Source organism: Semicossyphus pulcher, unplaced genomic scaffold (genome assembly GCF_022749685.1).
Source record: "Semicossyphus pulcher isolate SPU_LCO1_2020_fin unplaced genomic scaffold, fSemPul1.0.p SCAF_15, whole genome shotgun sequence".
Classification (NCBI taxonomy): domain Eukaryota; kingdom Metazoa; phylum Chordata; class Actinopteri; order Labriformes; family Labridae; genus Semicossyphus; species Semicossyphus pulcher.
The window spans coordinates 6,714,837-6,740,234 of record NW_027211659.1 but is presented as its reverse complement, the minus strand read 5'-3'; the positions used below and the strand labels follow the sequence as shown (position 1 = coordinate 6,740,234).

Here is a 25,398-nt window from a genome sequence, read left to right as displayed (position 1 = left end):
TGATGTTTAAATAAATAAGGACGTTTTTAAAGTCGATGATGGGCTGAGGAATTGTTTGTTTTTTCTTCATAAATGACTCCTTTCAAAATAAAACTAATAAAGCTTTATGTTTAGAATAATTCGGTTTTTATATATTGGCACATAAAATTATCAAAATTAGGAATTTTATATGAAATAAATCATCTGCAAAATTATGATGACGCACTTTTTTAAAATGAAATTTCAAAATAAAATAATTTAACGAAAGGGCCTCAAAAAGGTGCATTAATTCAAAAGCACGAGCTGCTCATATATAACACATTTTCCGTGTTTTGCTCCTTTTCTGCAATGGCGCTCACACTACACTGTATTTAATCTGCACATAAACGCATATCCGGGGACTACTTTTTGTGACATTTCCCTCTAAATCCCCCAAAACTCACTCATTCGTTCTCTCTTTTTATTCCCTCTCTGCTGACAGGCGCATGTGCAGCCCCCTCTTCCTCCTCTCCTTTCCTCTCCGCGTTTGCATGATCTGAAATTGAGCGGCGCGGCCTCTCCGCGCTGCCTGACTGATCTGGCACATGTGGACCATCACTAACTTCATTTGTGAGCAGACCTTTTGTCTGGAGTGTCTCCGTCAGAGAGGCAGGACGAGCGGCGAGGCACGGAGCGAGATCAGAGATGTTCAATGCTGACTTCATTTTTTCCCCCCTACCTTTTATTATTTGCTGACATTTGATGCGACCACAGCCCCTCTCGGCCTGTGAGCACAATTTAGAGCGAGGTTGCAATAATTTTCTAAACCAAACGCATTTTCTACAGTTGATTTTATCCTATTAATTGAGTGTTTTTGCGCGTGTGTCAAAGGTGTCTAAACCTTGCGCTGCTTTGCCACCTGCTTTAGCTCCATCTTAAAGGTGATGGCGTCTATTCCTGTTTAATTTCACCCACCAAACCTGCAGGCCTCAGTGTATCAGAAGGCCCTTCATGCTTCCTGCACAGTTGAGCTCTTGGAGGTCCGTCTCCCTTACAGTCCAGCCACCCCGGGGCCTGTTTACCTGACCTGCAGACAAACAACACATTCATGAAACACACTTCCTGCAGCATCTTCCCTCAGAGATGTTGTGGCTATATGCAAATGAGTTTCACCACCACAAAAAGGTACAATTTTAGTTTGATAATAAAAAAAAAATGTTGGTATAAAATATTTTAAGGTGACTTTACCTCCTCCTCCGGGCCTGACTCCCCCCAGACTCCTTCTCCTTAACGGGCTCAGATCAAAGGCTGGTCGGCCCCGGCGGAGACCACTAAAACCCGCCCGCTTTGTCTGCTGTTGCCAGGAGTGAGGAAGGGTGTCGGGGGGGAGGAAGAGGAGGAGGAGGAGGAGGAGGGAGGGGTGACATGGTAATGAGACTCGTTACAGAGCGGCAGAAAGTCTCTGCAACTTTTTTTTGCCTCGAGTGTCCATCTGTCAGATGTGACTCTTTGGAGTTCCCTCTCCAACTCTGGATGCTGAATTTAACTTCCCTTCAGCACAAGTTTATAATTTATCTAAGGATGCTTTATTTCCTCTGGGTTAAAGCAGCTTATTTAAGGGGGAAAGTCCAAACTTTAACACTTAATTTTTCCCAGAAAGTGTTTTTTTCTGCTTCACATCTTAAAAGCGATAAAAGGCGAAGCTCTTAAGGTGACTTTAGAAAAGATACGCGCACGTCCACGTCCCAATTAACCCCCAAATTCGACCGCCTTAATCAATTAGGCAACCACACCTATCTTTACCAGCTCCTTTATTTGTTTGTTTGTCCTCTCTTGTCCCTGAACGCACCAGACAAGACAGACCAATAGAAAGTTTACGCGGCCGACGCAGACAGCTTAAAAGGAGAGGGAAAAAAGAAACAGCAGCTCATAAAAGGAGCAAGTCTGCGGAGATCTGTGCTCCTACACCAACATGAACCTGCATCTGGAGGCTAATTAGGCAGGGGGATGCTAAGCTAAATGAATGATCCATATTTGTCCATTGAAATTATGATTAAACGTCTTTGGAAACAAATTCTGGCACAAGCAGAAATCATCCACTATAGGCGACTTTTGAGGGAAATGTCTGCTCTGTGTGTTTGATCCTGTTCTGCTCTTTGTTCTGCTGCGTTTACCTGCGCGGTGTCAGTATGGGAGGCTTTTTATAAACAATCTCAGTGACTTAATCAAACCTCAAATTTAGAAGCAAAATCCCAGCAGCTTCGAATATGAGCAAAATGGTGCGTAAAACCTGATGGATTAAAATGGACTTATTGATGCAGTGCGTTATTAAAAGGGGGTGTCATCTTCATGGCTGCGGAGTTTAAAGTTCAAAAACAAATATTAAAAATATCCCGGGCCTGTTCAACTTTTAAACTGTAGTATTTCCCTCGTTTAAACTTCTGCCAACTCATTTTGCGCATTTAAAGCTGATAAAACTGATAGAAATCCGGTGATAATTTCCCTCTTCTCTTCACAATCCAAACCCCAGCTTTTGATCTGCCTCCGCCTACCCTCCTTTCTCTCTCCTTTTTCTCTCCCTCTCTGTGCCGCCGAGCAGGTGGAGGCCGCGCACCTGCACGCACAGCTGCGCGCACCTTGTTATTGCTGCCGCTGCTTGACGCACAGATGAGCGCAGCGCACGGCCAACAACAACACAATCCCGACAATATAAAAACCTCTCCAGCGCCTCAGCGTGTCTCACTTCTTTTTGTGGAGGCACAACAAGACGCGCACTATTTTTATGAATGATTTACGACGTTTATAACTCATTTTCTCTCCAGATAGACCAGCAAATAAAACCTCTTTATTATTCTGTGTTTAATTAAATATTTTCCAAACAAAACAAAGACACATCCCCGCCGTTCCCTCCTTCTATCTCTTGTTTGTCATGCTCCGGACTTCAACATGACACCACCTAATCCAATTAAACACGATAACCCCGGACTCACGTATTATTCTCTTCCTTTTCTGCCTCGAGTTGCTGACAAGCACTCTTGGTTTTGTGTGAAAGAGAGAGTCAAGAGCCCTCTCTTAATCCCGGGCACGACGAGCAGTGATTGAAAAGTGAAAGAAACCCCTCATTGGTCCTCGAGCTTGATGGTGTTTTCTTTGTGCAGGAGTCTTGCTTCTTGTTTAGCGCGCTCTTCACGCATAGCAGCCCATTATGACAGGGAAATCCCGTCTATAGTGAGCTGGTGACAGTTATTAGTCTGAAGCGGAGAAGAATCTACACTACTGAAACAGAAGAAAGCATCTTAGTGTGTTTATTACCGCGTTTAATAGTTTAAACTTGGTGCAATCCAAACAGGATTTAGGAGCTAATTACCCCACATTTTCGCTCATTTAAAGTTTAATGAAGGAGTCATTTGTTTAAACGTTTTAAGCAGATTAGACTTGTTACAAAAAAAGCGCATAACATTCAGTTATGACCCTCCCAAACCCCCTCACCCACGCGCTGAACTTTCTTCGAATTAAACTTTTAACTTCACCAAAACAGCAGAAAATCATCCAAATGATTAAAACATGAGAAATTAAATTAACGCTTTCCGGACAAATTTAATAAGAACAGAAAAAGTGTTTCGCAGCGGCTGCAGTTTAAAGAGAAAAGCGACATTAATTCCATTCAGCCCGAGCCGCCATAACATATTGAAGGTGTTGCAAAATGACAGGTAATTGACATTAATCCGCTCTCTCTGAGACTCGGGGGGGATCTAAAGTAAATGGGGATACGGTTAATGAAGCACCACTTGCCCTTTGAATCTCGGTCACAGTGTGCAGCGGGGAAGTTTGGACAAACTTCATACTTCCCGGGCGTGCGTCATGAAATATGGAGAGGAGGGTCTGCGGCGGTGATTGCGCCACTAAGGTTGGAAAATGTGGATTATTTACACTCATGTTGGAGCGGATATAAGAGGAGGATTAACACGTAGTAACTTTTTTTAAGTGATGACTCAGTTTATGTGACACCCTAAAGGTGCTGTGGAAGTGATGCCCGCCTAATTCGCCATTACAATACCCTCTCAGTCCTCCTGCATCCACGGGGTTGTTATTATTATGCTTATTATAATTCATATTGCGAGTCCTCCCTATAGGAGCTGTGACAGACAGACAGAGGCCAGGTGGGAGAGGCAGACTCCGAGCGTAAGGAGCCGCACCTCTCCTCTCCATGCGCGCGCCGCTCGGTGCTACGGGGGCCTGCGTAATGAGGGCACCTATGGGGCCCTCCTGGATGGAGAGGTGTCCTAACCTCACCGTGGCCGGGCAGAATTGAAGCAGCCGACACCTGCGCGTCACCCTCTCCCCCCTTTCTTCCTCCTCCTTCTCGCTTCCCCTCCGAGCAGCCCCCGTCACCGAGAGTTCATACTCCGCGCGCAACTTTTGACAACGATAATGATGTGCATGGTGATGCTGAAAATCTAAGGAGGGGCTGCAGTAGGGAAATAAGGACTCTCCGTGTCCGTGCAAGGGAGGGGCACTTACATTTCTCCTCAGGACCATTTCACTCGTGATGGAAAAGCACCACTCTGCAGCCTCCCACTGAACTGATGAATGCATAATCCGCTGGCTGCCTCTCCGACAGTCCACGGGGAAACAGTTCATATCCAAAGTGTTAAAGTAAACAAAAATAACAAAACAAACTCCAAACATTTATCATTTCATACCTCAGCTCGTTCTCGTTCGCAAAGCGTCCAAATTGTGACGTTTTTAAGATGTTTCACGTCAAAGCGTCTGCATGAGACGCACCAGGCCTTCAACTACATGTCATATAAAGCCCCTCCGCGAGAAACGGCTGTTTCAGACAAAAAGTAGAGCCCCTTGAGAAAAACTTTTTATTGTATAAATCCACCAAAAAAATGTTTCCCCTTAAATTAATGAGGTCTTATTTTTGTTTAAACCTAGCAAAACAGACCACGTGACCATAACCACGTGAAAAAATACAGCTGTGTGCATCTGTGAGACTTGGCCTCAACAAAGGACTTCATGCGTCTGATTTGAGCGCCTAAGGGCGCTGACAAAGCGTCGGTATTTGACGACCTGGGATGAGCCTAACGTGGTGTGATGACTCCAACCCTCCTGAGACTCCCATCCTACGTTTTTAAAGGTTTTCGCCGAACTATCAGTCACGTTAATAAAATGTTGCCATCTCTCAAGGTTCGGTGTCACAAAGATGGATAAGCTTTGATAGTTTGTGAGAGCTTCTGTCATTTAGCATGGCAAATGTCTGCAAAGGGCCAAAAGGTGCCCCATCCCCAACGGAGCTGGCCTAATTATACAATTAGTCTTGTGATTGGGACGGGCCGGAGCTAAGCGTCCTGTGGGACGAGCAGACACATTATGGCTGTCATCAGCATCTTCACAGCACGCAGAGGAGCTCGGCCTCACCATCGTGCTGCTCATGTCCTTCCATGAGGTGATTTCTTTCATTCAACATGTTTTGTGCCATTAAATGGTCCTTTCTGCAGCACAAAGCGACGTAAGTGGATGGAGAGCCGCTTCCTGGACACCATTAATACCATAGGTCATCTTGCTATTCAATCATTTATGTGTTAAGCCTCATCTGGGGCCTCAGCGGACCCTACACCACATCTCCTTTGAAGCCACCGGTCAGATGGAGACCCCATATCTCAATCTCATTGCCTATCCAGCCATATATCCGCTCTGGCTTATCCCTGGTCAGTTGGAAACATCAAGACGCCACATTTTCTTCTGCCCATCCAGAGCCGTATCTGCCGTTTCCAAACCCGGGGCCTGTTTAAAGGAAGGTGGGTGTGGGGCTTGTGATGTTCGGGGGGACACCTCCACGAAGCCAGAGGGAGGTCTTGGCTCGGCTCGGTGGAGGAGGCAGTGGTGGCTCCATGCTGGATGCTTTTTCTGCTGTGGCGTGTTGGCTTATCACATTGGATTAGAGCTCCTACGGGGAGACTGGAAGCTCGGGATGATTGGTAACCAACTTCACCAGTTCGCCCAAAGACGAGCGTCGAAGAGAAGACAGCCGGAGCAGGGGGTCAAACCTTTATCCGCTGTTGTCTTCTTCTATTTCCAGGACTTATTCTTGAGTTCCCTCTCTCTTTACCTTGACATCTTCTTCTTCTCCCCCCCCCCCCCCGCCCCCCCCTGCGATAGACTGATTTCCCCCCTCTCTAAGTGCTGACCTTTTCTGCAGTAAAACCAGATGCATTCCGGCCCTGCCCCTGTGATGTTGCAGGCGTGATAGTTCTGGCACCGATACCAATCTTTGGCCACAATGGAGGAGGCGATGGTGAGGAAGGCGAGCCAAAGAGAAGGGGGTGGATTAAAGTGGTTGGACTGGCACTATGCTTTAGAAATCACTTGGACCATCATAGATTTTAAGATAGGTGTGGTGAGAAGGGCGGGAGTCTGAATTTGATTAGTGTTTGTGGAGGTAATCCTCTTTAGAAGTTCCAACATATCTTTAATAATATGTAAAAATCAGACTTTATTCTGCAGGTAGGACATTGTTTGCACTTAAAAACAGCCCCTAACAATAGAAATCCCCTTTATTTTAAATGGATTCAGTCGAACAGGAAGTTCTTCATGTGCCAGACAGGAAGCTGCTTCTTTTAGTCCACTCTAAACTACCTTGTAAGCAGCACCATCCCTGGGCACAAATCAAAAATATCCTACACTAAAAAGTCCATCTGCTTCTCTTTGACAGAGTATACCTCCACCTCCACCCCTCCGGCCCCACTTTCCAAGCACGCTGAAGCCTACATCCTGCATTTAGAGGCTTTTAGGAAAGCCCTGTCATTCAGTAAGAGACTGCCGGGGCAGCTTGCTCGCGCTTATCTGCGGTTTTTTCTACTCTTTTGGCCGGTGGGCTGAGCGAGGGCCAGGTAGCCGGGGCCCGGCTCATGCGGATGTCCGTGGACGACCTTGCTCTCCTCACCTACTGCCTTGGAGTGGCTCCCAGTCCTGGGATGGGGCTTTTTGGACCGGCACCAAGTCTCTACCCCCACAGATGTTACTGAGCCACCAGATATTATGTCAGCTTCTGAGTGATGTATCAGGCGCGGGCTCCTCTGAAAAGCAGAGCGAGGCTGTGAAAAAAAAAAGACTTAGAGAGTGTCAGCCCTTTAGGACGTCTGTTGTTCAGAAGAATTCAGCTTCAGATAAGAACCAAAGCAGAATAGGTCTTTGCATTTCTCTAATTAATTGTATATAATTGTTAATATAGGAATTATTTGGCATTGGACAGAAGAATTAAGGAGGAAAACTTCATCAGTTTTTTAAATATATATATTTTTAGTGCCATAGCTTAAATGTAGACATCTGGAGGCCGGCCTTTAAGCAGCTTTGTCTTTCATTTCTCTACTTCTTCAATCCTTTTATACTTGTTCCTTTTTTATTTGTCTGCCCACCTTTCCTGTCTTCTTTTTCAAAATAAAAGCACAAATTAATTTCAGCATTGTGACTATTTTTTGAGACACATCCTATAAAAACATCCTTTAGTTCTGCTGGCATTATCTGTGTGCCACTTCATCTGAGATGGAAGCTGAGACTGTCCACACGTCAGAGCCGTTTCCACAGTGTGCACTGCAGCTTATTATATTTTATTATAGAATGACCTCAACCAGCGAGACACCACCCTGCCTGTATGTTTCTCTATACTGCAGGCTGAGAATGTGAAGAGAAAAAAAAAACATATTTTTGTCATTTAAAAAAAACAAAGTCCTGATGTGCTCACGAGGTAATTGATTTAATGAAGCTCCTATGAAAGTAAAACCAAGTACAGGTCAGTTGGGTAACCCCCCGGCGAGCCGGTTGTCAGATGTTTAACTCTCGCGCTCCTTTGGGAAAGACATCGGGGCTAATAGGTGAAACCACAGCTGCTGAAGTTAGGCAGCAGAGGAGCGGTGTTCCCCTCCTGCTCATGTCCGGCAGTCAGAGTGTAAAACCCGGGCACAGAATGTCCAGCTTCCCCCTCTCAGCTTCCACAATCCCTGCATCAGTGAGGAAAGAGTCCTTCCTTAGAAAAATACAAAAGTTTTGAGTCCTTTGACTTTCTGAAGTTTTCTCCTGCAGGCAGGAGTGCATAAAAACTGTGCGCGTGCTTCTGCAGGAGGAGAAGAAAACACAGCTCCGAAGGCAGCCTGTCCTGGAGTTCAGAGTCTTGAGTGTGCAATAAGAACCGGACTGTAGTTTTCTGACTCGGTCATGAAACTTAAGACAGTAGCAGGTAGGGAGCATGGAGGAGGAGGGGGTGGGGGAGAAGTTGGCAAAATGCCTGGATCGCAAATATGTGGCTGTTAAACGAGTGTGTTTAGAAAGGGAAGAATGTGAACAACAGAGACTTCACACTGTGAGAAAGTTCAGAAACAGGTGTGGACTCTTTTTAAGTTATTGGACTTTAAATGAATTTGTAGTTTCCAATAACTGCGTGAAACATCGGCTGATGAGCTGTGATTACAACTCAACTGTACAGCAAAGTTTTGGAGTGTATAGATATTAAATGTCACTGAATTAAAACCTCCCTTTTTGGGGGATTTGCGCAGTTAGTTTGTAAAGAGTGAGAGGGGAAGGTGCGATTAAATCTGACTGGAATTCTTGGTTACGCGTCATAAAAATGAGAGGGACTACTTTTTCTCGTATTTGAGGGCCGTAACTTTCTGAATACGCCAAATAAATCCTGCTGCACTATTTCTTATATCCAGGGGGGCCCTATTTCAATTTACCACTCCACTTCTTATTGTTCACTTGTCATAATTGAGGAAGAAAATAAGTGTGATATAATTTAAGAACTGAGCGCCAAAGCTGTCACAAGGTGCTGCTGTTCTGCTAGATTTAATTTCCGGATGGATGGAGGTGGTGGTGGAAGAGGGGGACTGGTTGTTTCTCCACACCTGCTTTCTTCTTCTCAAACATTTAAAAAATATATTTTTACGCGGTTTTATTTTCCTCAGTTGCCCCCTTCCTCTCCAAAAAAAAAGTGCGCATCTTTCTGCTCTAGGTGACCCACGCGCACTGCCGTCTCCATGCGCAGGTGCTCGGATCAAGTGACCTGCATTTCTCCCAGAGCCTCTTAACTTTTGTGACCAAAATGATCACTTCACAAGCCATTTTCGTGCGCATTGTGCCCGCAGCATTCAGGAGATGGATAATGCTTGTAAAGTCTGACAAGAGTGCGTTTGTTTTGCCTCTACGCTCGTCTGAGAAATTATCCTTCAACCCCTTTAAAGGGCGCAATTGAGAAGCTGCGGCGTTTTCACTGCGACTTCTCGCTTTGTCCTCTCCAAAGTGGCGTCTGCATGTCTGACTCTGCCGGTTACTGATTTGCAGGCAGTATGTTAAGGTGGCCCATGTAAGTGATTTCCACGGGCATCCCACTAAAGGAGAACAAATCGCTGACAAAGGAGCGCCTTTCCCTTTCAGCAGCGTCGTTAGGACAACCAAAAAGTATTCCTCAGATAATAAGTTGGACTTCAAAGCGCTTCTCACTGAAGGGTGACTGCTTCACTCCTTTTTATTAAGTCTCCCTCCCTTTTAATACCCGAGGAACTGTCTCTGGTTATTTTTCATCGTGTTTATTTTGTAACATTCATTGAGCTCTTGTTTCCAAACAGGACCTAACAAGAGCAGGCTCCTCGTCAGGCCTGTAAAAGTGTAACGTATAGAAGAAAAAGGGGGCCCACAAGTGCTCTGAATGTGGCAGCAGATAAAGTGCTTTTAGGGGACAGCTGTAAAATTGATAAAGCTCATAAAGTACAGCTAAACAAACGTGCATTTGTTGCCTTTTTAAAAAGCCTGTAATGCTGCTGAATTGATTCTTTCTGCGCGTAAAATGTGTAAAAAATAAGAGATTTTTTTTCTTTTACATGTGTTTGCGTTTTATGGCATGTTTCCCAGCATCCTCCACGTTGACCTGAGTCAAGTGTCTTAATTGATGCAGGCTGGAAACTCGGGATATTTTACCAGGTGTGTGTTTCCTCCTTTCTCTTTTTCCTTTTTATTTATTTATTTTATTTACAAGGAATCAATTTTTCCAATCCTCACGAGACAGACGTGTCTTTAGGTTTGCGCGTCATCTACCTGCCACCGGTGTATTTGTGACACACACACACACACACGCACATTTCTGGAAGAGGGTGCATCCCCAGCTTTGATTAAAGTTCATTTAGTGGCAGTTAGTGTTTTCCAAGCAGACGCATTCAGATGTGAGCGTCTCGCTCTCCAATCGCCATAGAAATCCTAACGCACCATGAAGACTGTGAAAGCGGCCGGCCTTCCTCTCAGAAGCTGCAGCCTTTGAAGTGGCGCAGCACTCGCGTTGGTCAATTGTAATTCTATAGACTGGACAGGCAACTCTTTGAAAGTGAGATTGTGCGTTTTAATGGAGGAAATAAGAGGGGGAACTTGTTTTATACACTCTATACAAGGCCCTGCGTATTGTCAGATATCTTTTTATCTTTTATTTTTCCCATGAATGATTCATGCCTCGGCTGCTTTGTGCTGTCGCGCCTTTCAGAGGTAGCGCCATCAGGGGGCTATAAGTTTTCCCATTAGCTCGCTGATTAGTTTATAGAAGCCTCCTTGGCCTGACAGGCCTATGTCTGAGATAACAGGCTGATATTTTCGACAAATGCCAGAATAGGAAGTGAACACTCCCACTTTTTCATTTGAAGTTAGAATGACAATGATGTTTTGTTGCATTTTTTTCCACAATAAATGTCCTTTTAAAAAAGCGTCATTTTCATAACAACAAAAGTCCGGCTGAATTAAAGTGCAACCATTCTACTTCTAAACACTTTCACAACTCTCATGAATCAGATTCACTCATAAATCATAATAATTTGACACTTTTTTTAAATTCTGAACTGTATATGTCCTGTTTTTTTTTATTAATTTTAGCATGAAATTTATATTGTAAATTTAATTTTAAACATCAAGGGTCTGCACAATCATAGCTGATTCATCTCCTCTTTTTTTTTGTCTTTTTTTTTTATCCATCACTTCCAACGGCACCATGCACCTCAAACAGAAAGACAGATCACTACAAAAAGGCATGCGAGAAAGGGACGTTTCACATTACACAGCCTATTCAAGTCAATGTTTTCTTACAGACCACATTTAAAAATAAAAAAGTGGAAAAAAATTAACATAAAATTTGAAAAAAAAAAAAACATCAGCAGGGTACTATGCATCACCAAAACTGATATTATTATTCTTTGGTGTTCCTGTAATTCCAGTACGACATTGATACCAGCAAATAAATTACAATGTACAAAACGACATTTTTTTCTCGTAATTAAAACTACACAACATTCACAAGCATCAGTACAATTACATATATACAAATCGTACAGGGTCAAAGCCTGTCAGTGTAGACATTTAGGGTCTCGGGGGACGTACTCGTACTCTGTAACGAGCATAACACTTGTGTATTTTGCATAAAATATAGTCTTAAATAGTTCTTAAATATTACAAAATTCCATCCGAACACATGTATTGTATAAATCTGAAAAGGTAAATGAGAACCCTTAAGACACTAAAATGTTTCCCTCCTCGTGTTTTTTTTTTTTTTTCTTTATCAAAGTTTGTACCACAACTTAACACGCGAAATAAAAAAACTCGTCCACATTCTGTCCTTTAACATTTGTTGCCATTCGTGGGGTTAAAAGCGGTACCATTTATTTTCCTTAAATGTCTGGAACGTGACAGTGATTGATAGCAGGCAAGTTATTAAACTGCAAGGGAATGATGGGAGGTCACATGAAAGATGTCGTTTCGGTCTTAAGTCATGCATTTAATTAAACCCTGCATGTTGCTCGTGTAAGAAAGCATCATTCATTTTAAGAGTTTTATGTAGAAAGTGGCTCACTTTAAACAAAAATGTGCTCCTCTTTTTTTTTTTTTAAGCTCTAATGTGAGTTTTATTTTGACAGTTTTCAGCCACATGTTTTAAAAAAGTGTTTTATTTTGGCAGTCATGTTCTAATAAATGTGTCCTTCCTGCAATTAGGCCTGCGTAGACCCAGGAGAATATTGAATTATCAAATGTTAGCTCTAATATGACTTTTATTTTGACAGTTTTTAGCCAAAATTTTTTAAAAAGCTGTTTTATTTTGACAGTTTTCAGCCACATGTTTTAAAAAAGTGTTTTATTTTGGCAGTCATGTTCTAATAAATGTGTCCTTTCTGTAATTAGGCCCGCGTAGACCCAGGAGAATATTGAATTATCAAATGTTAGCTCTAATATGACTTTTATTTTGACAGTTTTCAGCCACATTTAAAAAAAAAGCTGTTTTATTTTGACAGTTTTCAGCCACATGTTTTAAGAAAAGTGTTTTATTTTGGCAGTCATGTTCTAATAAATGTATCCTTCCTGCAATTAGGCCTGCGTAGACCCAGGAGAATATTGAATTATCAAATGTTAGCTCTAATATGACTTTTATTTTGACAGTTTTCAGCCACATTTTAAAAAAAAGCTGTTTTATTTTGACAGTTTTCAGCCACATGTTTTAAGAAAAGTGTTTTATTTTGGCAGTCATGTTCTAATAAATGTATCCTTCCTGCAATTAGGCCTGCGCAGACCCAGGAGAATATTGAATTATCAAATGTTAGCTCTAATATGACTTTTATTTTGACAGTTTTCAGCCACATTTTAATAAAGGTGTTTTATTTTGCCTGACATGTTTCTTTAAAGTCCACTGTTTAAAAAAGGTCAGGGGTCACCTCTAATAAAATTCTCCTTCCTGTCATCAGGCCTGCATTGCCCTCAAGACAATAGTGAATTGTCTAATTTGAGCTCTAATGTATTTTATTTTGACATGTTTCAGACACATTTTAAGAAAGGTGTTTTATTTTGACAGTTTTTATCCACATTTAAGGAACGGTCAGGGGCCACTTCTTCCTGTTATTAGGCCTGCATTGGATAGGGAATGATATCATTTCAGCTCTAGTGTGAGTTTTATTTTGAAAGTTGTCAGCCATATTCTAAGAAAGGTGTTTTATTTTGGAAGTCTCATACACGTTTTATGAAAGGTCAGGGGTCACTTCTAATAAATGTCTCCTTCCTGTCATTAGGTCTGCATTGCAGCTTTGCAAAGAGGGAATTACATCATTTTCGGTCTAATGTGAGTTTTATTTTGAAAGTTTTCAGCCACATTTTAGAAAGGGAGGTTTTATTTTGTTAGTTTTTTATCGACAATTTAGGAAAGGTCAGGGGTCACTTATAATAAATGTCTCCCTCCTGTCATTAGGCCTGCACTGCAGCCTTAGTAATTTAATTTTAGGTCTAATGTGAGTTTTATTTTGAAAGTTTTCAGCCACATTTTAAAAAGGGGGATTTTATTTTGGTAGTTTTTTATCGACAATTTAGCAAAGGTCAGGAGCCACTTCTAATACATGTCTCCTTCCTGTCATTAGGCCTGCATTGCACCCACGACAACAGTGAATTATCTGCGTTTAGCACAGTCGTTTAGTAATACTACAGTGAAAATAACTGATCAATACCCCAAGCGCACGCGCCAGCATGGATCTACACACTTTAACGGGTCAACTCGGTGACAAGTCTGACAGTCACGTGGTTGTAAACGGGGTTATCAGAGCATCGTCCTCGGGTCTGAGTTTCTGAAATGGTCCTCGTCGTCTGACTCTGACGTTGGCACATCGCTGGAGGGGGTGTGGAGGTGGTTGGGGCCCCCGCTCCCCTGGCACACGTACCACTCGTTCAGGTTGGTGACCTGAGGGGAGAGGTTCGCGGAGCGGTTCCGGTGGGGCTCGGGGTTGGGCGAAAGGGGGTCTCCGAGGGGGTTTGTGGATGAAATGTAGTTGACATTGGTGGAAGGGGGCGGCGGGGACTTGCAGTGCACCTTCATGTGCTTCCGCAGCGAGCTCGGGTGCGTGTAGGACTTGTCACAGCCGCGCACTTTGCAGTAGTAAGGCTTGTCGCTGGTGTGCACGTGGGAGTGCTTCTTCCGGTCGCTGCTGTTGGCGAATTTTCTGTCGCAGCCGTCGAACTCGCACTTGAAAGGTTTCTCCCCTGGAAGAAATGAGAAACAGATGCAGTCAGTGTCACGTGCAAAAAAATGTCACCGCCTTAAACAACTCCCCAAAAAAGTGCCCACGCGGATAGTTTACAATTGAACCTATCAAAATAAAAGCACTGATAATGTATTTACTTTCTGACTCATCATACCACCTTGAATAAACACAACATTAGGGGGGGTTTCTCATTGCTGCTCTGTGTAGCGGTCTGGACCTCTCCTCTGGGGCTTCCTCCTCACCACAGCTTATTCACCAAACATGTACCATAGAGCCACACTTCTCCACACCCACTTGTCCAAAGCATTTTCCTGTGTGAACACGTGTAACATGCCTTAAGGCCTTATGGTTACACGTATGTGTGTAAGTTGGGGTGTAGAGCGAGGAAGAGGAGGAGGAGGAGGGGGTGCACTCTGGAGACCACCAGGAGCAGTTTATGTACCTTGGTGGTTCTAACTCATCACACACACACAGACACACACACTGTCCAACAGGATTTGTTCAAAATTAAAGCCTGTAGTGCATATATTAATTTTGTTAAGAAGTTCATTGTGCTTTTTTAAAACGGTAAACAATAAAAGTTGACTTTTTAAGGCTGTTAGTTTTAGTACATGGCTTGTTTATTTCCCCTGGGATTTTACATCATCGCAGAGGTGTAGAGGCCTATTGATATTGTGTGGCATGAGGCCAAAATGAAGCTCTCTCTCTCTCTTAGCCAAAACACGACTCTTTTTATATGCAATTAAAACAAAAACAATCCTCCAAACTGAGCACTCATGAGAGTTTGACGCTGTGGAAAGTTAGTCCTGTAGTACTCAGAGTATTGACCTGAAAACACTGTAAGCAACATGTCACCTCGATGCTCTGTTTTGGTTGGACAGTATTTTTTGGATCTATTTTTATTCCTCTGCAGCTTCAAACCTTCATGTTTAACCGTACGCCGATGCTTACAACGAATGCACCTGGCACACCACAACACATCATACGCTGTGCGTTTAGCCTTCTGGATACATAAACTGATCTTCGGCTTCTAAACGTCCTACGCCTGAGGATAATTACATTTACGCGTGTTCCAGCGCTGTCCTCTACGTACGTAAGCACGTTTTACAAATCATATGGCTTAATCCTCTCACGCCTACTGCAGGCGTCTCAGCGAGTAAAGGAGTTTGTATTTCAGAAAGGAAATGAAACACGTTTTCACACTGTGCCAATGCGTCAATGAATAAAACTTTTTGCAGGCTTGTGTGCGCAATTACGCACGATCGCAATGTCTATCCGTTTGATTTCAAAACAAGGTCTTCTCGGCTACATGATAATGCTTTCTGATGGGCTGATATTTTTCACATTGCGGTGTGTAAGTTTAAACATTTACAAGCACTGACCTGTGTGAGTCCTCTTGTGAATCTTTAAATTCTCCGACCGAGCGAACACTTTTCCACAGCCCGGGAAAGGACACGGGAAGGGCTTTTCTCCCGTGTGAACTCGGATGTGATTGATCAGTTTGTACTTCGCTTTGAAAGCCTTCCCTTCCCGCGGACATTCCTCCCAAAAACAGACGTGGCTGCTCTGCTCCGGTCCCCCGACATGCTCCACCGTGACGTGGTTGACCAGCTCGTGCATGGTGCTGTAAGTTTTGGAGCAGGGCTTCTTCTGACTCTGCTCCTGGTCGATCCACTTACAGATTAGCTCTTGCTTTATGGGCTGCCGCATGTATCTCAAAAACGCCCCCGCCGCTCCGTGAGGAGCAGAAGCGATGTTCACATTGAGGTTCATGGAGTTGTAGCTGTGGAGAGAAGAGGGTCCATAGTGCTCCGGCCTGTGCCCGAAGTGCTCCGGCCTGCCGTAGATGTCCCCCGGTATACCCAGGCGCATCTGCCCGTTAAGGGCATGGTGGTGGTGGGCACCTGGGGACGCCTGGTCGTGAAGTCCAGTGAAAAGTGAATGGGCCCCACTTTCCGCGTGCCCATAAGCACCTGTTGGGGAGATGAACATGCCATGGTGATGAGGGGAGGAGGCGGAACTATGCTGGTCGCCAAGTGCATGCATAGCAGAGGCTGAGAGTTCTCTCCTGAGGATGAAGTCCCTGCTGCTTGAGTAGCCTGAGTGGGGGTGAGCCACGGGGAAACCAACTGTGGTCTGAGCAGAAGTGAAAGATGCCGCGGTCTGGGCTTCGGGATGGCTCTGAATGTGCTGAGATGGGCTAAGTTTGAGAGCATTTGTCTGTGCCATGTGCTCGGGTCCAAATGGAGTGAGTGCCACTCCGGGGTCGTTGCCCAGCTCCCCAGGGTGGAGGTGGGCATGGTGGGAGAGAGGGTGATGCCCCCCTAGCCCCGGGAAGCCTGTCATATTCTGATGAGGAAGGGGTTGAGTCGCTGCCAAATCCGCTAATCTTATCGCCGGGTTCCTCTTGCTTAAAGGGGGCTCCATAACTACGCTGACAAGTCCATCCGCACTCTGCGCACTAGTTTTTCACCACACCACGCGCTCTAAAACATTAGGAAAATATGTATATAAGGGCTCTATAAGTTCTTTTGTCCGGCTTCTAACTCTGCTTGCTCCTTTTCCCACTCTGTCCTCAAGCGATTGGCAGAACATACAACAGTTGGAGGACACAGTGGGGAATACAGTTTAGAAATGGCACTGCGGGTATTGGACGGATTTCGGTGACTGGCAGTTAGGAGAACGAAGCGATTGGCTGTCGTTCAGCGCAGGGGCTCAGCAGGGTTCCGCCCCCTCACTCTCTTTATCGCTGTTGACTCCAAAAAGTTGTACTCACAAAGTTAGCAGCGGATCTGTTTGTGCGGCTCTGCGTTGACCGGTGCAGGTCCGTGTGGATGACCGGCGTGTCAGTTTATGTGACGAACACAGCCTCGTCTCTCTCTCTCTCTCTCTCTCTCTGCTTTGGTTTGTCCAAGAGGCTCACTGGTGATTTGATGTCGACATTAGAAAAAAGGAAATAAAAGCTGCTGCTGTTGGATGGATTTATTTGACTTAAAGTATGAACAGTGTGTTTATGTCTAAAAAGACAACAATGATGCGCAAAGTGAATTTATTTTGTATTTAGTAAAAAAAAAAGAGCCATAAAACCTTTTCACAAACATGAAGCTCCTTTAGGGAGAACGTGATGTGTCAGGGAAATCTGAAATGACAGAAGCGCACCTGTGGAAAGACACTGCATTTATACATTAAATTAAATATTTTCTAAAAAATAAAATAGAATAAAAAAAGAATTAAATGAGTAAAACTACAAAATAACAAAAGTCTGTTCGTCTGCTTCCCAGTTGTTGTTTGTTTAGCTGTCTTTCAATTTTACGCACCCTGCCACAGTTATTACTCACTGCTTTATGGTTATAATTGTTTTTATTCTAATATTGACTTAATATGACTATTTAAATTACAATCATATTAAAGTGTAGTTGTGGGTGGTGCAGGCAGTCGTCACAGTCTAATGCTGAAATTGGGCGAACCAAAAAGTCTCTCCTCCAAGTCTTAAATTCTGATTTGTTCAGATATTTTTTATTCTGCTTTAATAAAAAAATCCTATTCAAATAATTTTCCTTTGTTTAAATAAAAGTTTAAGCAGACCTCTGATGTGCAGACAGCACTATAGATGAGGATCACAGCGGAGCTTTTTACTCAACATTTTGGCAGGACTCGTAAAAACATGTATTTTATTTATTTATTGGTATCCCTGACCAACAATAATCTCCCACCTTTTTCTAACCTTGCTCCTAACTGAGGTCGTTAAACCCGAGTGTGAGTTCAGTGTGACGGATCACACGCCATCACGCCATTTGAGAGAGTCCCTGTTGACAGCAGGACGTGAATCTGTCACTGATATGTCTTCATTCACCTCACCTTCACAATCGACGTGACAGCAAATCATCACGACGTCTATCGTGCAAAGTTGCGGCAGAGTGCAGGGATTTAAAAACACATGAGTCGACAGCATCTCTCTGCATTCATGAGTGGGCTTCTAATTAATTTCCATCATGTTGGAGAGGGACATGTTACGGGCCTGTTGCACGTGCACCTCTGTTGATTTATGAACTAATCAGCAAAACTTCTCAAACTGATTTTTAAACCTTTCATAAATAAAAAATAATACATTTAATCAAAATATGTGACACATTACTATTCTTATTTAATGCTTGTAAACTTATTTTTTTATTTACAGCAGCTAATCTCCCATCTTGTCACGTGCCATATTTATTTTTATCAACATTTTTAGTCGCTTTAAAAGTAAAATAAAAATAAAATTCAAACACCGGTGGCCACATGTGTGTGGCGTTAATAGTCTCGGGGATTTAGTTAAATAAATAAAATGTGCCCAGCTCCAATAGAAGCTTCTGGAAAGCCATAAAACAGCACAGAGCAGCAGTGGGTGCACTGTTTATGATTTGTTCAGGGGGCCCTGATTCATACACATTAAATTAAACACCACGTTAAATGGGACTTAAACCAGACAGAATACATAAAAACAATGATTTAATAAGAAACAAAAAATCACTAAAGTGATTATTGCTGCTGCTTAACAATTTGCGGATGTCACGCACGTGCAATTTTTGCAACATGAGTTACACTCTTTGCTCAAAATTGCTGCCACATTTTTTACAACACATATTTTAAATAATCCAAAGACATAGAAGCAACTTTCGCGAAGGAAGGGGTTAATTTGTATTGACTTATAGCTTCCACATTACCTGAAAGCTGTCGCTGCCTCACGCGGAAGAGGGGGACATCTTAACCTCCCTCTTTCTCTCTCTCTCCCTCTCTCTCTCTTTAAAACAAAGACGCTTTGTCATAAACAGGGTTATTTTACCAAAAGGAGTCAAGGGGCCAACATATGTGGTCTTAACGGGTCAGAGGTCAAACGTCCATGAAACACAAGGTCACGGAAGCCACACAAGTAACCTTCCAGTGTGTCAACATATTGATATTGTCAGATAACAGAGAGGAGAAATACGCCTTTGGCCCCCATTATTACGCGCAGGCAGAGCCCCCTATACGGCCGAGTGGTGACTTTATTTATAGGCTTTTCTTCATGCTGACAACTTTAAATCACATTCTGAGTGGTTGTAGTTCTATGATTTATATTTAAAATGTTTTGGCCACGTCCCAGTGTGTATAACTGGTCCCAGAACCTGTTGAAATCCTGGTCTATGGGGGATTTTCAATAGCCTGGACCCCCTTTCAGAAAGAGAAACCCGCAGCCATGTGCCTCTATACCCGGTAGATTTTTTTTCCCTTTTTAATTTTCTTTCTCTTTCCTCCCTATCTGGGGAAGGTTTTGTGCTTTTCCACAGAAATAAAGAACTTCTTATAGGGGTCGGCAGACGTGACTTTGAACTTGGATCAGCTCCTGCAGTTTCCTGTGGTGCGGGTTGAAATAGGACTTGGAAGAATGGCACACACAACGCTCAGCCTGTCCCACTCCGAGCTAAGAGACGCACTATTTCCCCCAAAAAAGTTTTGAAAACGTTTCCCTCGCCTTCACGCGTTTATGTGTCGCTTTAGGCAGAGAGAGCACTTGGAGACGGACCCAGAAACGTGTCGTGGAGCTGGACTTGTGGGACTCTGATTTGGTGAAAATGTGAGTAAACTTCCTTTGACTTGTGCGTGAATGAGCAGCTGTGGTGTCTGGCCTGTAAATCCACATTTGAGACGCGGATTGGGCGCATGCTTGTGGTGGAAAATTGCCAGCAAATGAGGCAAATCTTAGCTTTACAACAGGATCCCTCCAGCAGTAGTATGCCTCTGCGTGTATGGCGTACAAAGGGGAAATACAATGAGGACTGTGGTGTGTAAGAGTGTAAAACAGCAGTTCTAACCTTTAGTTTTCCTGTGGATTAAAACCAAACATAAACACACCTCCACTCAAAGAGACACCAAACCATCTTAGTTCAATCTAATCTGGGAAAACACGCGAGTTTTATCGCGCAAAACTTCATTATTGTGCTGAGGAGAGGCTCGACCTCACGGGTCACTAATGGTTAACTCGGATGTGAGCGCAGTTCACCACCAGAACATGTCACGTAATTTGCTGTGGTGAACGTGAGAACCACCGAGGACGCAGAACCAGCGACATATGGAAGCATTAAAAGAGAGAACCAACAACAACCTCTGCAGCGGTTACCAGTGTGTGTGTGTGTGTGTTTCTCTCTCTGTGTGTGTGTCTCAGTGTGCGTGTGTGTGTCTGTGTGTGTGAGCACCACTAAAGGCCCAGTTGTGCTTCTACGTGCAGTGAACAAACCGCTGGAGTCCATATGGAGCCACAAATGCTGTTTCAGCTGTGGCGAATTAAAGATTTTGAACGATTCTTTAATTTATTTATCTAAACGCAGTCATATATTCTTACATAACAGCATTTAAGAAACACATGTGACACTGTTTAACAATTTATCACCTTTTATTTTGACCTGACACTGTTTCTAAAAATAAAAATAAGAGGTGTAACGTTCAGCAGGACTTTAAATCAATGTACAAAAACGTTTTGTTTTGCAGCCTTTTTTAGCCAAATAAATCTGAGACGCCTTTAAGGTTTAAGTTGTAATCAGAGGACAGTAAAAACAATTAAATATTAACGCACTGTATGGTGCTTTATATGAGTAAGAACGCCCGGATGTCGTTTTAAACTCCATTTTGCAGCCATGCGTAAACATTTTGCGCTTTTGGTTTCATTTTTGGACATCCTGGTTTTTAATTGTTAGACATATATTCAACAGCATGACTCTTTGTATGTTGCTGAACGAGCGCCCTTTATTTACAGTATGTGAAACACACAGAGCTGTTGCTTTATATTTACATTTACCCAGTAACCACTGATTAAACACTCCAACACTCCGACTGACTTTCTCTCCTGATCTAAAAATGTGTTTAAAATCTTCTCCTTAAATCCACATATTTGTCTTTCGTACCCACTACAACTTGGCACCTACGGAATATAAACAACAAAAACCACGTCCTCTCCTCTCTCGTCGTGATCCTCTCGCTTGTATATCCCCCCCATCCCCCCCCTTAAATCTTCTCCTAAAAGTAGGCGGTAATTATTAGTGGAAAATGGCGTTGCACTATTAAGTCGCCCGAGCGCTACCTGCTATTGGAGGGGCACCTGGGATTGATGAGGCGCAGTGGCCAATGAGACTGCGCGCAACGAGTGAACGGGCTCCAGTTAAAGGGGGCGGAAGAAGAGATAGAGCCAGTCCACGGAGAAACAGGGACCCTCCGCGATAAACACAGGCGAGCCAGAGACATAAACACATACCCAATCGGAGCAGCGATTTCTGAGATGCTCCAACGAACCCTCGCTCTGTGCGCGCAGAGGACACCCAGTAAGATAATTATTTAATTCTTCGAGTGCATTTTAACGCAGCAAAGAGAAGAGGACACAAGGAAACTCTTCACTTCTTTACATTTGGATTTTTTTTTACGCACAAGTTACTAGAAGTAAATTCGATAATCCGAGCTGATTTCTTTTTTCCTGATGAGCGGAGCAGCGTTTTGATTCACGCCTGATATGGTGTTTCCAAGGCTGGAAGTTGAATCGTTGCCCACCAGCTCCACCGTTTGATTTTATTTCTTCTTTAACTTTCTGAAAACGCTGATTTCAACCAAACGTTTTTCCTGATTGACACTATGTTACTGGATGCTGGTCACCAGTTCCCCGGACTGGGAGTGGGGTCCTTCGCCAGGCATCACTCAGCGAGCGAGATGCAGGACAGAGACTTGAGTTTGGCACAGAACAGCTTTGTGGACTCCGCACACATGGGCGCGTTTAAGCTCAACCATGATCTCTCTCCGGGACAGAGCTCTGCCTTCAGCACCCAGGCGCCCGGCTACCCCGCTGCGGCTCTGGGGGCTCACGCCGCCCATGTCACGTCTTATGCGAGCTCTCCTTTTAACTCCACCAGGGACTTTCTCTTTCGCAGCCGTGGCTTCGGAGAATCCTCTCCGGCGAGCGGCCAACATACTATTTTTGGCCCCACGGCGGGATCCCTTCATCACTCCCACACAGACACGCAAGGCCACATTTTGTTCCCGGGGATCCACGACCAGCACGGCTCCCACGGCTCCCCCAATGTCCTGAACGGCCAAATGAGGCTCGGACTACCGGGAGAAGTTTTCGGACGCTCCGAGCAGTACCACCAGGTCTCCAGCCCGAGGACCGACCCGTACTCGGCCGCGCAGCTGCACAACCAGTACGGCTCCATGAATATGAACATGGGGATGAACATGGCAGCCCACCACCACCCCGGTGCCTTTTTCCGCTACATGAGGCAGCAGTGCATCAAACAGGAGCTCATCTGCAAGTGGATCGACCCCGAGCAGCTCAGCAACCCCAAGAAGTGCTGCAACAAAACTTTTAGCACCATGCACGAGCTGGTCACGCACGTCTCCGTGGAGCACGTCGGCGGACCGGAGCAGACGAACCACGTCTGCTTCTGGGAGGACTGCGCCCGGGAGAGCAAACCGTTCAAGGCGAAATACAAACTGGTGAACCACATTCGGGTGCACACCGGGGAGAAGCCGTTTCCCTGCCCGTTCCCCGGCTGCGGGAAGGTCTTCGCACGGTCGGAAAACTTGAAGATCCACAAAAGAACACACACAGGTAATTATAAAAACACTGCTCAGCCTTTTATTAATTCTCCTTTAATAGTCAGACCGGTGGTGGTGTTGTTACTAAGCCTACATGTTCGTTTATTTCGCTGCTGTAAACACGAGCTTTGCCAACAGCAAACACAAATGATGATCTAATTATCAGAGGCTATTTCAGGCTGCTAAAGTAGAGAAGTATTTGTACGAACAAAGTAAAGTAGAATTAGGACTACATCCAGCACAGGGAGGGAACCAGCTTGGGGTAGCGGAATAATTCCAGCTACACCGGACACGTTTGAATAATTCCTCACGCGTGAAACATTTTCCAAACGTGCAGAAAACAATTTCACAGGGCCTGTTGGTGTTTTATTGTGTGGAATAAACTTTAAAAACGGGTCAAAGGGGAGAGTTAGAGCGCGTTGCGTGCACAGTTAAGCAGACAGTCTGGTAGTAAATCTTATCAATCGCTTTAATCTTGCTTGATCTCGATAGCGCGCTTTTGTAGCCCACATTATCCCCGTTTTCATTCACATTTTTCCTGCTTTGGCCTTTCAGAAATTATATTTGTAATTCCTGTTAGTGTAGGAGTTTTGTGTTCATGTTTAGCCGAGCAAATCACCAGCACAAGCTGCATGTTTATGCGTAAAGAATCCCTTTTGTTATCTGATGCGTCCCCTTTGATAGGATCTAAGGTGCTAGACAGGGCCATTACCAGCCCTCACATTTGGACCTATTTTCTTGGGAAATACATTCTGGTGCCGTGCCATGAAATTGGTCAGGTGCTAATTAGATTTTTATTGTCTCACAGCAAATGGCTCGCCTTCTGTAGGCCTACTGAGGACGGCCCTGTCCCTCTATCGCTCCCACCCCCCTCCAAATCACTATGCGCATTATTTATGTAGGCTAAATAAGATGTAGCAACCCCCATCTTGCATTAAAACACGGCTTAAACTTTGAGTACAACAATTAGAATCACGGGAGGAGTAGTTTAGAAATCACTGCTGTGATTTTTAGGGAAAGTAGCACCAAACACTTGAACTTTACGCATGATATGATGCGCACAGCTCCTTGTTCTTACAGCCCGAGGCGTCTCTCAGCACAATATCTGACTCTGTCTTCTATTTCTTTTTTTTCCTGCAGGAGAGAAGCCGTTCCAGTGTGAGTTTGAGGGCTGCGACAGACGGTTTGCAAACAGCAGCGACCGAAAGAAACACATGCACGTGCACACGTCGGACAAGCCATATCTTTGCAAAATGTGTGACAAGTCCTACACACACCCCAGCTCCCTACGGAAACACATGAAGGTAAATATCGTGTTCTTGGAAATCTGCACGCAAGGCCTCACAATGCACATATGATATTGTTTTTTAGATTCCCATCTTGAATTTAAAAGATGCAGAATATTAAATCGCCTCTCTTCTCCCCCCCCCAGGTCCACGAAGCGTCCCCACCAGCATCAGACTCCTCTCCAGCAGCCAGCTCCGGGTATGAGTCCTCCACACCTCCGGGCCTGGTGTCTCCCACCACCGAGACCCAAAGCAACACCACCCTGTCCCCCGCCTCAGCTGTGCACAACACCAGCAGCCACAGTGGCCTATCCTCCAATTTCAGTGAATGGTATGTGTAGGACTGAGCTGAAAAGAAGCCACACACACTCATTTCACAGCACTGGACCATCCAGCAGGAGATTTTTTAGGGGGGACAGGAGGCACACAAACATTTTGTTTATTTTTGATTTGATGATTTTTCACTCACCAGGGAAGAAGGCGATTACCAACAGAGGGAAATATGTATAATAGAGGAGGTGTTTCATATTGTAAATAATTACTAAAAAGCCCACATTCCCATTGGTTGTGATAGTTTGTCAGTCTTTGGTGTATAGATGTTCCTTCAATGGTAGCTATTTCTCTAACTGGACTCTTAGTGCACATATTACGATAAAATTGTACTATACTGTTGAATATTGTGATCCTAAGGCAAATTGATTGTACTATACTAAACATCTATAAACTGGAAAGAGTGCCAAAGTTAACATTTAACTCCAACACACCACAATATTATGCTTGTGAATGTATATTTTTTAGTTTGCTGGGCTTAACTTGTGATGTTTCGTGCTTTGCAAGTTTGAATTGTGAAATACTTATCTGGAAGATTGTGAGGAAAATAAACATTGTGCCGTATGATTTTTTTTTTTTTTCTGTAACTACACCCCTTCCTTTTTTTGTAAATATCAACTGCCATATTTATCCATTTGTAATTAAATTATGGTATTTACTTGCTACAGATGAAACAGTATTTATAAAGAATGTTTCTTTACTATAAATATGTACAATGATGAGCTAAACATGGGCAGTTGTTTCGTTCTGTGCTTTTGTTCAAAGTTTTAAGAGGTGTTTTCTTCCTTATTGTGATAAGAATTTTACTGCATACAAATATAATAAAAGGTGTTGCAAGTGATTTAAGAATTCTTCGTCATTTATATTGTGTCGGTTTGCCGGAGAGGGACGTAAATTAGTTTCAAGGCATTTTTTGGAGGGAGGCAGGCCCTCTCAGGGAAGCTTACTGCGTCTCCTTTTTAAGGTTTTAATTCTTAAAGTTCTCAAATCTTTTAAGCAAAAAAAAAAGCATCATTGTGTTTTGACCTCAAGCTTTGCAAAGCATGCTCACAGGCCTTAAAGACAAGGTGGCGGTTGTGGTGCTGAAAAAACATGAGATTTGGGGATGTAAGAGAGCTGTGTTTGCGTTGTGATGATTTACTTGAAGAGAAATGACACACAAAGAAGGAATTTTAATTCTACATATT

The 25,398-nt window shown here is 43.8% G+C and overlaps 2 protein-coding genes across 2 annotated transcripts; one reads left to right on the top strand and one right to left on the bottom strand.

Moving 5' to 3' along the window:
* Positions 1–10,835: 10,835 nt before the first annotated feature.
* Positions 10,836–16,427, bottom strand: zic5 (zic family member 5 (odd-paired homolog, Drosophila)). Its single transcript, XM_069663534.1, has 2 exons — positions 15,383–16,427; positions 10,836–13,998 (listed from the first exon to the last, which is right to left on the bottom strand). The coding sequence occupies exons 1-2, from the start codon at positions 16,425–16,427 to the stop codon at positions 13,559–13,561; spliced, it is 1,485 nt and encodes a 494-aa protein (XP_069519635.1). The 3' UTR covers positions 10,836–13,558.
* Positions 16,428–21,216: 4,789 nt separating this feature from the next.
* On the top strand, positions 21,217–25,036 carry zic2a (zic family member 2 (odd-paired homolog, Drosophila), a). Its single transcript, XM_069662968.1, has 3 exons — positions 21,217–22,608; positions 23,736–23,899; positions 24,028–25,036. Exons 1-3 carry the CDS (start codon positions 21,636–21,638, stop codon positions 24,220–24,222), a joined length of 1,332 nt encoding a protein of 443 aa, XP_069519069.1. The 5' UTR covers positions 21,217–21,635; the 3' UTR covers positions 24,223–25,036.
* The last annotated feature ends 362 nt before the right edge of the window (positions 25,037–25,398 follow it).